Source organism: Coregonus lavaretus, assembly GCF_964263955.1.
Source record: "Coregonus lavaretus genome assembly, chromosome: 6".
Classification (NCBI taxonomy): Eukaryota; Metazoa; Chordata; class Actinopteri; order Salmoniformes; family Salmonidae; genus Coregonus; species Coregonus lavaretus.
The window spans coordinates 24,767,521-24,780,871 of NC_139993.1; the positions used below are offsets into that span (position 1 = coordinate 24,767,521).

Below are 13,351 nucleotides of genomic sequence, written 5' to 3' on the forward strand. Positions count from 1 at the left end.
CAGGACATCACTATGCTAGTCCAGTGGTAAAGTTTTAAGAAAAGGTAACAATGGGCTAAGGTTTGCTTTTAGGCTAAGGTATTCAAATGTTCAAAGCCGTACATTAGGACAATTATGATAAGGTATAAGTACTTTTTTAAAACATAAACTCTCATTCTCAGCCATCTCTACTAATAATCAGAACATAACCGTCAGTGTGCTCATATATTACTCTCATGTTGCACTATATCGTACTCATATATTGCACTATATTGTACTCATATGTTGCACTATATTGTACTCATATGTTGCACTATACATGTGATTTCATCATTATATAAGGAAGAGAACAAACACGTGGATCAATATGGGTGACCGTGTGCAGTGACGTGCTGCTGTGCTTTTTGTCAGCCAAAGGAAAGGTTCAGCGTCGAGTCATGATAAATCTCAAGGCTACAACACTAATGAGGAACAGTAACTGTGACTGAGTGCACATCCCAATCAATATCAAAGCAAAAAGCTGCTTGAGGGGGAATGTAACGATTTCTAACCTCCTTCGTAAAATTACTGTTTAAAAGAGGGGAAATAGCAATAATTTGACCCAGAGTTCAATCGCTGGCTAAATACCCTTGGGTTTGTGTTTGTCTTTAGTATGCGGCGGAAGGAGAACGCAAAATGCAAAACTGCTCAGGTTGGACTGTTTTTGTCCTCCGTCATGATATTTCACTGGCTTATTTATCTATTTTTTCGTGCTCCTCTTCATGCCAGGGTTCCATCTTCTCACCTTTTTCTCTCGTTCCCAGTGAGCTGGCAGCGTTGTTAATGTGAGTATGTGTGTTATGTTAGCTGAGAGAGTGTGTGTATGTGTATGTTTATGTGTGTGTGTACATTGCCGGCGCGAGGAGCGAGTTTTAATTAAGGAAACACTGAGCATCAATCACAACTTTAGAGCCGGCATCTGGGCTCACGCAGAGACACACAACAAACAAACATCATGAATAACGCAAAGCGTGCATAGGGGAAAGTAGACCTGCAACTGCCACTACTAGCACCGAACGTTTCATTCAGCTAGTCATTCAAGTGCAAGAGGACAAGTAGAGTGTATTGGCACTGTGCAAAGTCATGTCACTCAACATGCGGTGGTGTCTTATAATTGATGCCTGGTTAAATGCAAACCATTGTCTGTCATGACAACTAATTGTGGTGTATTTTGTGTGCTAATTCAAGGAAATATGAAGTAAATTATCTACCGAGCTAACCTTAGTGAAACAGAAAAGTGATACATCCGTGTCAAATTAATCAATAGATGTGTTACTCAGTTGGTAAGAGCACTCGCAATGCCAGGGTTAAAGGTTTAATTCCCGCTGGGGCCACATATACCAAAATGTATGCACTCACTGTACTGTAAGTTGCTTTGGATAAAAACTTCAGCTAAATGGTTTATATTATGTGTGTTAAAATAGGGGGTGTTGGGTATTCATAATTCCATACTACCTCCACAGCAGTATGGGGCAGTGTAGGGTTACAAGGCTTTAATGTCTCACCTCAATGCGCTGGGAGTTGACCTTCTTCCCCTTCTTGTTCCAGCTCACCCGAGGCTTGGGGTCTCCCGTCGCCTGGCACACGAACGAGACCACGCCACCGGATACACCGATCTGGTCGACGGGAACTTTAGTGAACCTTGGTGGCGCTGGAGACAGAGACAGATTGAGATGGTTTGGGATGAGTTGGACCGCAGAGTGAAGGAAAAGCAGCCAACAAGTGCTCAGCATATGTGGGAACTCCTTCAAGACTGTTGGAAAAGCATTCCAGATGAAGCTGGTTGAGAGAATGCCAAGAGTGTGCAAAGCTGTCATCAAGGCAAAGGGGTGGCTACTTTGAAGAATCTCAATTATAAAATATATTTTGATTTGTTTAACCCTTTTTTGGATACTACATGATTCCATATGTGTTATTTCATAGTTTCGATGTCTTCACTATTATTCTACAATGTAGAAAATAGTAAAAATAAAGAAAAACCCTTGAAGGAGTAGGTGTGTACAAACTTTTGACTGGTACTGTATATATTTTTGCTGCAAATCTTCAAAATATGAGCCAGGACATCACTATGCTAGTCCAGTGGCAAAGTCTTAAGAAAAGGTAACAATGGGCTAAGGTTTGCTTTTAGGCTAAGGTATTCAAATGTTCAACAGCAAGCTCCAGCTAAACCAATTCATTACGGGGACAGTTGTAGCTGCAAATGAAGGTAATTACACTTCGAAAAGTTTGTGTGCACCCCCCCCCCCCCATATACTTTAATTGTATGAGAAGGTAATGAAGGCTTGAGTGGCCTTTTGGAATTCCTCATTCATCCGCTGTATGTCATGGCTAGACACACCCACTCCCTGTGCTGCAGAGAGAGATAGCCTATGGAGAACTGGAGAGGTGAGGGGAATCATGGGGCTTGGATGTATGGAGAGCGGGTGGAAGGAATGGAAGCGAGCGGCCGTGTATCAACACAGAGGTAATTACACTACAGACAATGCACACCCTGACACACTGACGCCGACATGAATAATTTAATGGAGCAATGAATAATAAAGCACCCACAGAGCAGCTTCTGTCTTGATTTTATGCCCCACCCCATACATAAATGCACCCACACACACGTTCACACGTCCCCCCCTACTCATAGAGAGCCCATCCAAAACCCACACACGTCCCTCACTGGTTGAGCCAGACGTACATACGCAAACGCCAACCGAAGAAAGGGATCGGGGGATAATAGGATGATGAACCTGCCAACCGTGCGTTCCTTGTTGGGCATTCCAATCGGGTGTGGGGGCTGACGGGAGTTTAAGGCAAGATACAAGAAGTCAGAGAACTCATTTGTTCTGCATTCCAACTAAACTTAACACCTTGCTTCCAAGGTTTTTGAAGCTTTTTTTACCTAACATCCCTCATCTTGACTGAAAAACTAAAATCAATAATAACAAGTTCGCTTTCTTCCTAATATTCTCTGATATTACCAGACTTGCTTAGGAGGACGGTGCTACGTTTGAGTGTCTTAGCTCGTTTTCTGGTGGATTGGGGGTCAGCTCTCACAACAACAAGCTGGGTAGAGGGAACTCTCTGGGGGAACTTGTTAACTCCGGGGCATAGGGATATGTGGGGATGATCAAACGTGCGGAGCGCGTACATGTGGATTAATAATTAACGGGCCGTGGGCAGGCAGGCCCCCTCTCTCTTTACTCTCTCTCCTCTCCCTGGGCCCCTATAAACACACACACAAAGGAGAGCTCTGCTGCATTTGATTAGGGACAGGAGAGAGAGCTGGAGAGACAGGGAGGAGGGAGAGAGGGGGAGGGAGGGAGTGGGTGGGGGATGGCTGGGAGGGAGAAGGAGAGATAAAAGGTGGATGAGTTGGTGGGGTAGAAAATGAAAGTAGAGGCAGAGAGATAGAAAGAGAAAGGGAATATGGGGTGTAGAGAGAAAGGGACAGGGAGAAAGCGAGAGAGGGTGGTTGAGGGAGGGACTGAAAGAGATGTAGAGATTGAAACAGAGAGAGAGAGAGAGAGAGAGAGAGAGAGTGAGAGAGCGAGACAGTGCCTGAGGATAGCAGAAGCGTAGCACAGAAAGTTCAACATACTCCAAAAACAATCTCTATCACACACACAAGACATCTACACACCTGCAACACACATCCACACACGCACATCCATCCATACACACACACCCACACTCCCATCAAATCAAATCAAATCAAATGTTATTTGTCACACGCGCCGAATACAACAGGTGTAGACCTTACCGTGAAATGCTTACTTACAAGCCCTTATCCAACAATACAGTTCAAAAAATAGAGTTAAGATGTAAGATGTAACACAATAAAATAACAATAACAAGGCTATATACAGGGGGTACCGGTAATGAGTCAATGTGCGGGGGTACAGGTTAGTCAAGGTAATTTGTACATGTAGGTAGTGGTAAAGTGACTATGCATAGATAATAAACAGAGAGTAGCAGCAGTGTAAAAACCAGGAGGATATAATTATGGTCAGATTTGCCAAATGGAGGGTGAGGGAGAGCTTTGTATGCAACTCTGTGTGTGTGTAAAGGTGGTCTAGAGTTTTTTTTCCTCTGGTTAAACATGTAACATGCTGGTAGAAATTAGGTATAATGGATTTAAGTTTGCTGCATTAAAGTCCCAGGCCACTAGGAGCGCTGCTTCTGGATGAGCATTTTCTTGTTTGCTTATGGCCTTATACAGCTTAATGAGTGCGCTCTTAGTGCCAGCATCGGTTTGTGGTGGTAAATAGACGGCTACGAAAAATATAGATGAAACATCTCTTGGTAGATAGTGTGGTCTACAGCTTCTCTGAGGTACTCTACCTCAGGCGAGCAATACCTTGAGACTTCCTTAATATTAGACATTGTGCACCAGCTGTTATTGACAAATAGGCACACAACCCCACCGCTCGTCTTACCAGACGTAGCTGTTCTGTCCTGCCGATGCACGGAAAACCCAGCCAACTGTATATTATCCGTGTCGTCATTCAGCCACTACAGTTTTTGTCCCGTTGGTAGGATAGTCTCAAATGGAGATCATCCAGTTTATTCTCCAGTGATTGCACGTTGGCCAATAGAACGGATGGTAGAGGCGGGTTAGACTGTAAAATCTCCTTCCAGACTCACATTAAGCATCTCCAATCAAAAGTTAGATCTAGAATCGGCTTCCTATTTCGCAACAAACCCTCCTTCACTAATGCTGCCAAACATGCCCTCGTAAAACTGACTATCCTACCGATCTTTGACTTCGGCGATGTAATTTACAAAATAGCCTCCAACACTCTACTCAGCAAATTGGATGTAGTCTATCACAGTGCCATCCGTTTTGTCACCAAAGCCCCATATACTACCCACCATTGTGACCTGTACGCTCTTGTTGGCTGGCCCTCACTACATATTCGTCGCCAAACCCACTGGCTCCAGGTCATCTATAAATCACTGCTAGGCAAATCCCTGTCTTATCTTAGCTCACTGGTCACCATAGCAACACCCACCCGTAGTCTGCGCTCCAGCAGGTATATCTCACTGGTCATCCCCAAAGTCATCCCCAAAGCCAACACCACCTAAGCTGGAGACTGTCAGAGCAGCTTACCGATCACTGCACCTGTACACAGCCTTTCTGAAATTAGCCCACCCAACTACCTCATCCCCAAATTGTTATTTATTTTCCTAATTTGCACCCCAGTATCTCTATTTGCACATCATCTTTTGCACATCTATCATTCCAGTGTTAATACGAAATTGTAACTATTTTGCACTATGGCCTATTTATTGCCTTACCTCCATAACTTACTACAAAATAGCACAGTTGGTTAGGAGCCCGTAAAACAGCAGCCATCCCCTCCAGCGCCATTACACACAGGCCTATACATGAGTCAGAAAGAGTCCAATCGACACCAAGCAAAACGTGACCACATCGGTCTTTGATTTGGGGCGACCAGTCCCTCTTAAGGTTACCTACAGTATTCCCAGGCCGCATCCCAAATGGCCCCCTGTTCCTGAAATAGTGCACTACTTTTGACCAGAACCCTATGGGCCCTGGTCAAAAGTAGTGCACTAAATATGTAATAGGGTACCATTCAAGATGCAGCTCCAGCGATGGGAGGCCAGCCAAGGTGTCTTCTCTACGTGATGTACGTTACGGCTCAACAACAAACAAGACAAATGATGCGATGAAGAGAGATGAAGAGAGACTCGGCGCAGGCTGATGACCCGTGGCAGTCAGCCATCGACGCCACATAGTCTTCTTCTATGGTACAGTAATACTGTCCACTGATGAAAGCAACAAGAGATAAGATTGTGACATTTCTTCCTTCGAAAAGAAGCAGAGGGGATTCACCTTTTACGGCTATCTTGTCGGCGTGTTGACGAATTGATCCCTGTGCTCCGGCAATTCAACTGTCGAATGAGTAGACACAAATATTTTGACTGCAGAATCTTACTGGCTCTCAGTGATTGTATCTTCCGTTAGCAAAAGTGACGGGTGCGTGGCTTGCAGCTGCATTTTGTGTAGCATTCCTCCACTATGACTCCTGGGCCCGTATGAAAAAATAGTAGGATCTAGGATCAGCTTTTTAGCCTTTTAAATCATAATAAATAAGATTATATAGACAGGGGTAACTGAGATATTTACATGGGCAAGCTGTTAGTAGCCTCTGTACTGGCCGGCTCCGGTTGGGTCCCCAGGCCCAGTGCCCATTAGACCAGCCGGTCGATCAGGAGCATTCCCCTGATCTCCTCAATGAAATAATACTGTAGGATTCTGGCTTGAAATATACTTATTCATGTCACCATATTAGAACGCATTGATTACTTTACATGTATAAGAAATTTATATGTTAGGGGTCAATGAAGGGTAAATAGGAACCTTGTGTATGGAAAGTTACTGTGTGGGACAAGGGGAAGTATGGAATGTTCATAGCTGTTCAAACATGTTATTGCAGAATATTAATATTTCTAAGGAAGGAGGCGAAGAGTAACAGTCTAGTCTCAGTTCCTGATAAGGCAGGCCAGTTGCTGTAGAACTAGGACAAGGAGGGATGTGGAACTCAACTCGAGATAAGGTCAACAGTTGAAGAGAGAAGAAGAATAAAATCTCTAGGAGGGGGGGTGGGGGGGCAGAGGACTTAGGAACAGACTGAGTTCCTGCCTAGCAACAAAGAAGGATTGTTTCTCTTAGACATGCAAGTGGGTGACTCCGCCTAGTCGGAAGGTATAAATATGTGCTTGCAGCTGAGGCACCCAGTGGGTTGAATAAACGTAGTTTGAGTTTTTACTAGTCGTCCGTACTCTGTTTGTTCAGAATCTAACAATGCCAAAGTACTCATAAGGTACTCTCTCCTAGGTTAAACCCATAGCAGAAGCTTTCAGAGAGTGAAATAATAAAGCTGTTGATGTCACACCCTGGCTCTGGGGACTCTATATGTTGAGCCAGGGTGTGTAGATTCTATGTGTTTATGTTCTGTGTGGTAGTTCTAGTTGTGTCATTTCTATGTTGGCCAGTGTGGTTCTCAATCAGAGGCAACGAGTGTCAGCTGTTGCTGGTTGTCTCTGATTGGGAACCACATTTAAACAGGCTGTTTTCCCACAGATGTTGTGGGATCTTGTTCCTTTTGGTTTGTTCCGTGTTGGTTGTTTAACCTAGGACGTCACGTTATTCGTTTATTGTTTTGTTCGTGTTATCACTTTGGATAATAAAGTATGTTTGCCTTCAACACTGCGCCTTGGTCTACTCCGTTCAACGATCGTGACAGAAGATCCCACCATACCAGGACCAAGCAGCGTGTCCAGGAGCAGGCAGCCTGGACATGGGAGGAAGCGCCGGGTAAGGAGCTGGAGAGGTTGGCGATGGCCCAGGTGGGCCAATTGTGGTCCTGGGAGGACATGCTCGGGGGAAAAGGGCCATGGGCTAAGGTTAAGGCCCTAGCGACAGAGGAGCAACGGCGTCAACAGTGTCGTCGTCGGACGGACGAGAGGCACCCCCAATAATTTTTTAGGGGGGGGCACACGGCATGGGCGACGGGGCAGCAGGAGGCTGCCACAGGGCGTATTGGGAGTTTAGGAGAGGAGGCCACCGGGTTTGGGGGGCCAGAAGGCAGGTTGGCGGAGCCTGGATGGAGAGCAGAGCCAACTCCCCGTACTCAGGCATGGCAGCATGAGACTGGGCAGGTTCCGGGGTATGCGGAGCTGCGTACTGTGCCACGAGTGGTCCGGCATAGTCCGGTACGTCCTGTGCGAGCACCCCGCACGTGTCGTGCGAAGGTGGGCATGCAGCCAGGACGGAGTGTGCCGGCTCAGCGCTCGTGGCCTCCAGTGCCTCTCCTCGGTCCCGGATATCCTGCGCCAGTGTCACGTGCTGTTATGCCAGTACGGGTACACAGCCCTGCACGTCCTGTGCTGATGCCTCACACAGAGTGTGTGAAGGTAGGCATTCAGCCAGGACGGGTTGTGGCAGCTCTTCCACTCCAGGCCTCCTATCCGTCTCCACAGCCCGGCCCGGCCTGTGCCTGCTCCTCGCACCATGCCTACGGTGCGCATCGCCAGCCCAGCCCGGCCTGTTCCTGCCCCTCGCACCAAGCCTACGGTGCGCGTCGCCAGCCCGGCCCGGCCTGTTCCTGCGACTCGCACCAAGCCTACGGTACGCGTCGCCAGCCCGGCCTGTTCCTGCCACTCGCACCAAACCTACGGTGTGCGTCGCCAGCCCGGCCCGGCCTGTTCCTGCCCCTCGCACCAAGCCTACGGTGCGCGTCGCCAGCCCGGCCCGGCCTGTTCCTGCCACTCGCACCAAGCCAGGGGTGCGAGTCGTCAGCCCGGTAAGGCCCGTTCCTGCTCCACGCACCAAGCCAGGGGTGCGAGTCGTCAGCCCGGTAAGGCCCGTTCCTGCTCCACGCACCAAGCCAGGGGTGCGCATCGTCAGCCCGGTCCGGCCCGTTGCTGCTCCACGCACCAAGCCAGGGGTGCGCATCGTCAGCCCGGTCCGGCCCGTTGCTGCTCCACGCATCAAGCCAGGGGTGCGCATCGTCAGCCCGGTCCGGCCCGTTGCTGCTCCACGCACCAAGCCAGGGGTGCGCATCGTCAGCCCGGTCCGGCCCGTTCCTGCTCCACGCACCAAGCCAGGGGTGCGCATCGTCAGCCCGGTCCGGCCCGTTGCTGCTCCACGCACCAAGCCAGGGGTGCGCATCGTCAGCCCGGTCCGGCCCGTTCCTGCTCCACGCACCAAGCCGGCACAACCCGTGCCTGGGTCACCGGTGCCTGGTCAGGTGCTCCACACCGGAGCTTAAGCAATCCGCTCCTACGATGTCCAGTCCAGCTCCAGCCAGCGGGGCCAGACCGGACCAGGGGCGCTACGGGGGGATTATTGGAGGGTGGTGGGCAAGCCCGGAGCCGGAACCGCCTCCGAGGAGGAATGCCCACCCAGCCCTCCCCTGTTTGGTTTATGTTGAGGTGCGGTCGCAGTCCGCGCCTTTGGGGGGGGGGGGTACTGTCACACCCTGGCTCTGGGGACTCTATATGTTGAGCCAGGGTGTGTAGATTCTATGTGTTTATGTTCTGTGTGGTAGTTCTAGTTGTGTCATTTCTATGTTGGCCAGTGTGGTTCTCAATCAGAGGCAACGAGTGTCAGCTGTTGCTGGTTGTCTCTGATTGGGAACCACATTTAAACAGGCTGTTTTCCCACAGATGTTGTGGGATCTTGTTCCTTTTGGTTTGTTCTGTGTTGGTTGTTTAACCTAGGACGTCACATTATTCGTTTATTGTTTTGTTCGTGTTATCACTTTGGATAATAAAGTATGTTTGCCTTCAACGCTGCACCTTGGTCTACTCCGTTCAACGATCGTGACAGTTGAAAAGAGATGGTGAAGAGGGAGGAGAAAAAAAGAAGAACAATGGAGAGAGAAGAGAAATTGAAGAGAGGGATGGGAAAGGTAGAAATGGAAAGCAGGAAAAGGCAGCGAAGCCTTCAGAGTCCAGTGAGCAACCAGAGCAGACGTGAAGCTCTAACACCCGTCACTCCTGGCCTCAGGCACTGTTTTATACCCAGCTGAGAACAGAGGATCTGGCCGTTATGAGAAGTTGAGAGCAGGTAGTGTGTGTGTGTATGTGTGTGTGGACGTGTTTAACGCACACAACCAAACATGCACACCAAAAGTCCCCACAAGAATAGTAAACCAAGAAAATTTTGACCAACTGGGGACTTTTTGTTGGTCCCCACAAGGTCAAATGCTATTTCTAGGGGGTTTAGTTTTAAGGTTAGAATTATTGTTAGAATTAGGTTTAGGGTTAGGAGATAGGGTTAGTTTTAGGGTTAGGGTTAGGAGCTAGCGTTAGGTTTAGGGTTAAAGTTAGGTTTTTGGGTTAGGGTTAGGGTTAAGGTTAGGGTAAGGGTACGGGTTAGGTTTGGGGTTAGGGAAAAAATTATTTTGAATGGGACTGAATTGTATGTCCCCACAAGGTTAGCTGCGCAAGACTGTGTGTGCATGTGTGTGTGTGCGTGTGTGAGAAAATGCATGCCCATGGGTGCATGCCCATGTCTGTACGTCTCTGAATGGAACGCAATACGTGTGTGTGTATGGCGTGTATGTGTGTGTGTATGCATGACAACCAAGAACAGCATAATTAACCTTTAAACATTTTCAATTGCCTCCTGCCTCAGGCATACCGCTGGTGGTTATTGTTGAATTCGACCCTTTATTTAGCATCTGAACACCACTGTCATGCAGGCAGTAATTGCATGATAGAAATTGGCTATTGAAAATAAATTGCCTTCTCATTCCACCACGATAAGCAAAATCACTGCAAACTAAACAATATGATATCGAAAATTCTACCAAAATACAAACACATTATCATCTAGGTATAGCCTGGATGTTATCTAGGCAATTTTACTGCAATGCCTGGAAAAAGTCCATAAAAGTCCACAATAACACACTGGTGTATCACTGACAAGTGGGTTATTGGTTTCAATAAGATGTATCATTAGATTAATCCTATTGGGACTTTCATTACTCCTATTTCTCATTCTACCTCAGCTGAGATGGCATCTAGAGGACATAGTCCTCGGTAGCCGAGCTGTCCCTCAGTATCTCCCTCTATCCCAGGCCTCTTTCAAATGGAGAAATGTACAGCTTTACACTGATAAAGCAAACAGGACCCAGTTTATCTGCCAAGCAGGAGATGACATCGGGGCAGAAATAACCTGAAATGGGGGGAGTGAGCTATCTTCACAGGGACATAGAATGGAATCTTTACTGAGCCAACTGCCGCTGCTAGCGGGGAAGGCTAACCCATACTGTGTAAAGCAGACACTTGTTTTGCTAATGTAGCATCCCCCTACTGACTGGTAGGCTCTGCTCACCCAGATAAGAGAAATGACACCGCCTCCTTTCAAATAGCCTTTCGCGCCATGTGAGTGTACCATTTGCAGTACTTTCACGTCGCCATTTAGTAGGTAAATCGGGCGATAGTAGGGTTTGGTTTTATGACTAATACTGTAATCGATGAGAAGCTTTTGGAGAATAAATAGGACCCATTATGATGTGGCTTAGGAAAGAAGAGGACAAAATTGTACCTCATCTAACCATTGAATGATTTGCGAAAAGGGGTGGAAGCCACTTGTCTTTCATCTTGATCAAAATAGGCACCTTTCACAGACGATAACACCTTTTACAGGCATATTTGGTGGTGAAAGGAACATTTGGACATATTAGAGATGCTATTCACAACCTAATTTGACCTGCCTATCTAATACTCCAGAAGCCAATAACAGTGGAGGAAGATTAGAGGGATTTCTGTGTTACATTTTTTGTAAATGCTGCTGGCTTAGAGAACAATAGAAACTGCCATATTTGAGGGCCACATAAGCTTTATCGTTACAACGCACACAACCAAACATGCACATCATAATTACTGATGTGTACAAATTGGATTAGCCCTGTTAGCATTTTCTGACAGGACACAATCCTTTTTCATTGCTGGACGGTAATACATTTAGTCAGTAATGGAGAAGAAATGTCGTAGGGAAAAAATATGAGTTTTCAAGGAACCAGCACCTCGTTCCTAACCTACTTAAACATTTGCGGTTCAGCAGTGTGGGGTAGGCCCACATCCACAGATCTCAGCATGCTAGCCACTTGTTACAGAACCCTGACTGGCTAGGGCCTGGCTTAACACCCCTCCACCCTCAAACCCCCAACACCCTCCAGGCCTCAACACATCAAGCCCCCATCAATCAGGAACCAATTTTCACCGGCTGCCCAGGCAAGATCCATCGCTATGGAAACTGGCCTCTGTTTCTATACCCCTTCCTCTCTTGCTCTTTTGTCTTGGGTTTGCTGTCTTTAGCAAACTCTTGCTCCTGGCTAGGGCTAATCGACTGCTGTGAAGAAGAGGTTGAATCAGGAAGTGGAAGAACGAAAGAAGCAGGAGCATGTATGAGAAAAAGAGGTGGTCGGTTGGGCCTCCCGGGGATAGTTTTTTTAATGAGACTCACCGCTTGCTCCGGTACCCTACTGCGGAGTTACATCGGTGGTGTAAACTGTCATGGGAACCACTAAGACGGAGGTTTGATGTATGAGGATATCCCAGCTCCCCATGCTAGCTGTAGCGATGCTGGAGGACGTATGGCTCTTGATCCTCCACTCATTGACTGGTGTAGGTCTCATGTTAGATCTTTGCTCTTAACAGAAAATAGCTTCCGTCCCATCAATAAACTATTGTCAGCCCGTGCAAATCCTGTGCCACGCAGTGGAGTTTCTGAGGGCTCATTTGGCCTCTCTCACCACCCGATATACTGTAATCCTCGCCTTGCCTGGCAAATCTAACGACTTAATTAAACAATTGCTTTTTCAATTAAGGCAGGGGAAGAGAGGTTAATTGGGATTTGCTCTCGTGGCAAGGCGGTGGATGGAGTAATCTTGGATGCAGTCATTCACAAACTGAGTGTGCTGACTGGATTGTCAGACCAAACATCAGAGCGGGCCATCTTCTTCTTCTCACTCCAGTCCAACTGGGCCAAGGGGTTGGAGCTACGGAGGCTCAGGAGTCCCAGACTGAGCAACCGCTGTTCCAAGCAAGATAATAATGGTAATTTTTTTGGTTTCGGGACAAGTCTCTGAATGTCCATGAGTGGCCCAGCCAGATCCCGGACTTGAACCCGATCGAACATCTCTGGAGAGACGTGAAAATAGCTGTGCGGCGACGGTCACCATCCAACCTGACAGAGCTTGAGAGGATCTGCAAAGAGGAATGGGAGAAACTCCCCAAATACAGGTGTGCCAAGCTTGTAGCATCATACCCAAGATGATTCGAGGTAGTAATCGCTGCCAAAGGTGCTTCAACAAAGTACTGAGTAAAAGGACTGAATACTTATGTAAATGTGATATTTCCTATATATTTTGCTTTGTCATTATGGGGTATTTTACATAGATTGATGAGGGAAAAAAACGATTGAATCCATTCCAGAATAAGGCTGTAATGTAACAAAATGTTGAAAAAGTAAAGGGGTCTGAATACTTTCCGAATGCACTGTAAATGTTGTAGTTAGAATATAGCGCTGGACAAGGGAATCGGACACAATGTGGACACGCCAGACACATTTAAATGTAGGTGTAGACACATGACGTGTTCTGAATTCTATGATCAGAACTGCATGATCAGAATTCAAAAGCTGCATGAACTGTCAAGTCTAGACACGGCCTTGGAAAAAGGGCAGAATAAGCTTCAGTGCAACAGAATGAAATTTCACCCACTGTGTTGACAAGAACATGTGTGTTCTGCAATACATGTACCACATAATAACATCAGAAGTCAAAATCACTAAATGCTGATA

General features: G+C 47.1%; 1 protein-coding gene across 1 annotated transcript in view; it reads right to left on the minus strand.

Moving 5' to 3' along the window:
* ptprsa (protein tyrosine phosphatase receptor type Sa) overlaps positions 1–13,351 on the minus strand; it is a 207,959-nt gene that overhangs the window by 136,848 nt on the left and 57,760 nt on the right. The window contains exon 3 of the mRNA XM_084163819.1: positions 1,524–1,669. Within this exon, the coding sequence (XP_084019945.1) occupies positions 1,524–1,669 (146 nt within the window). The remainder of the gene's footprint in view (positions 1–1,523; positions 1,670–13,351) is intronic.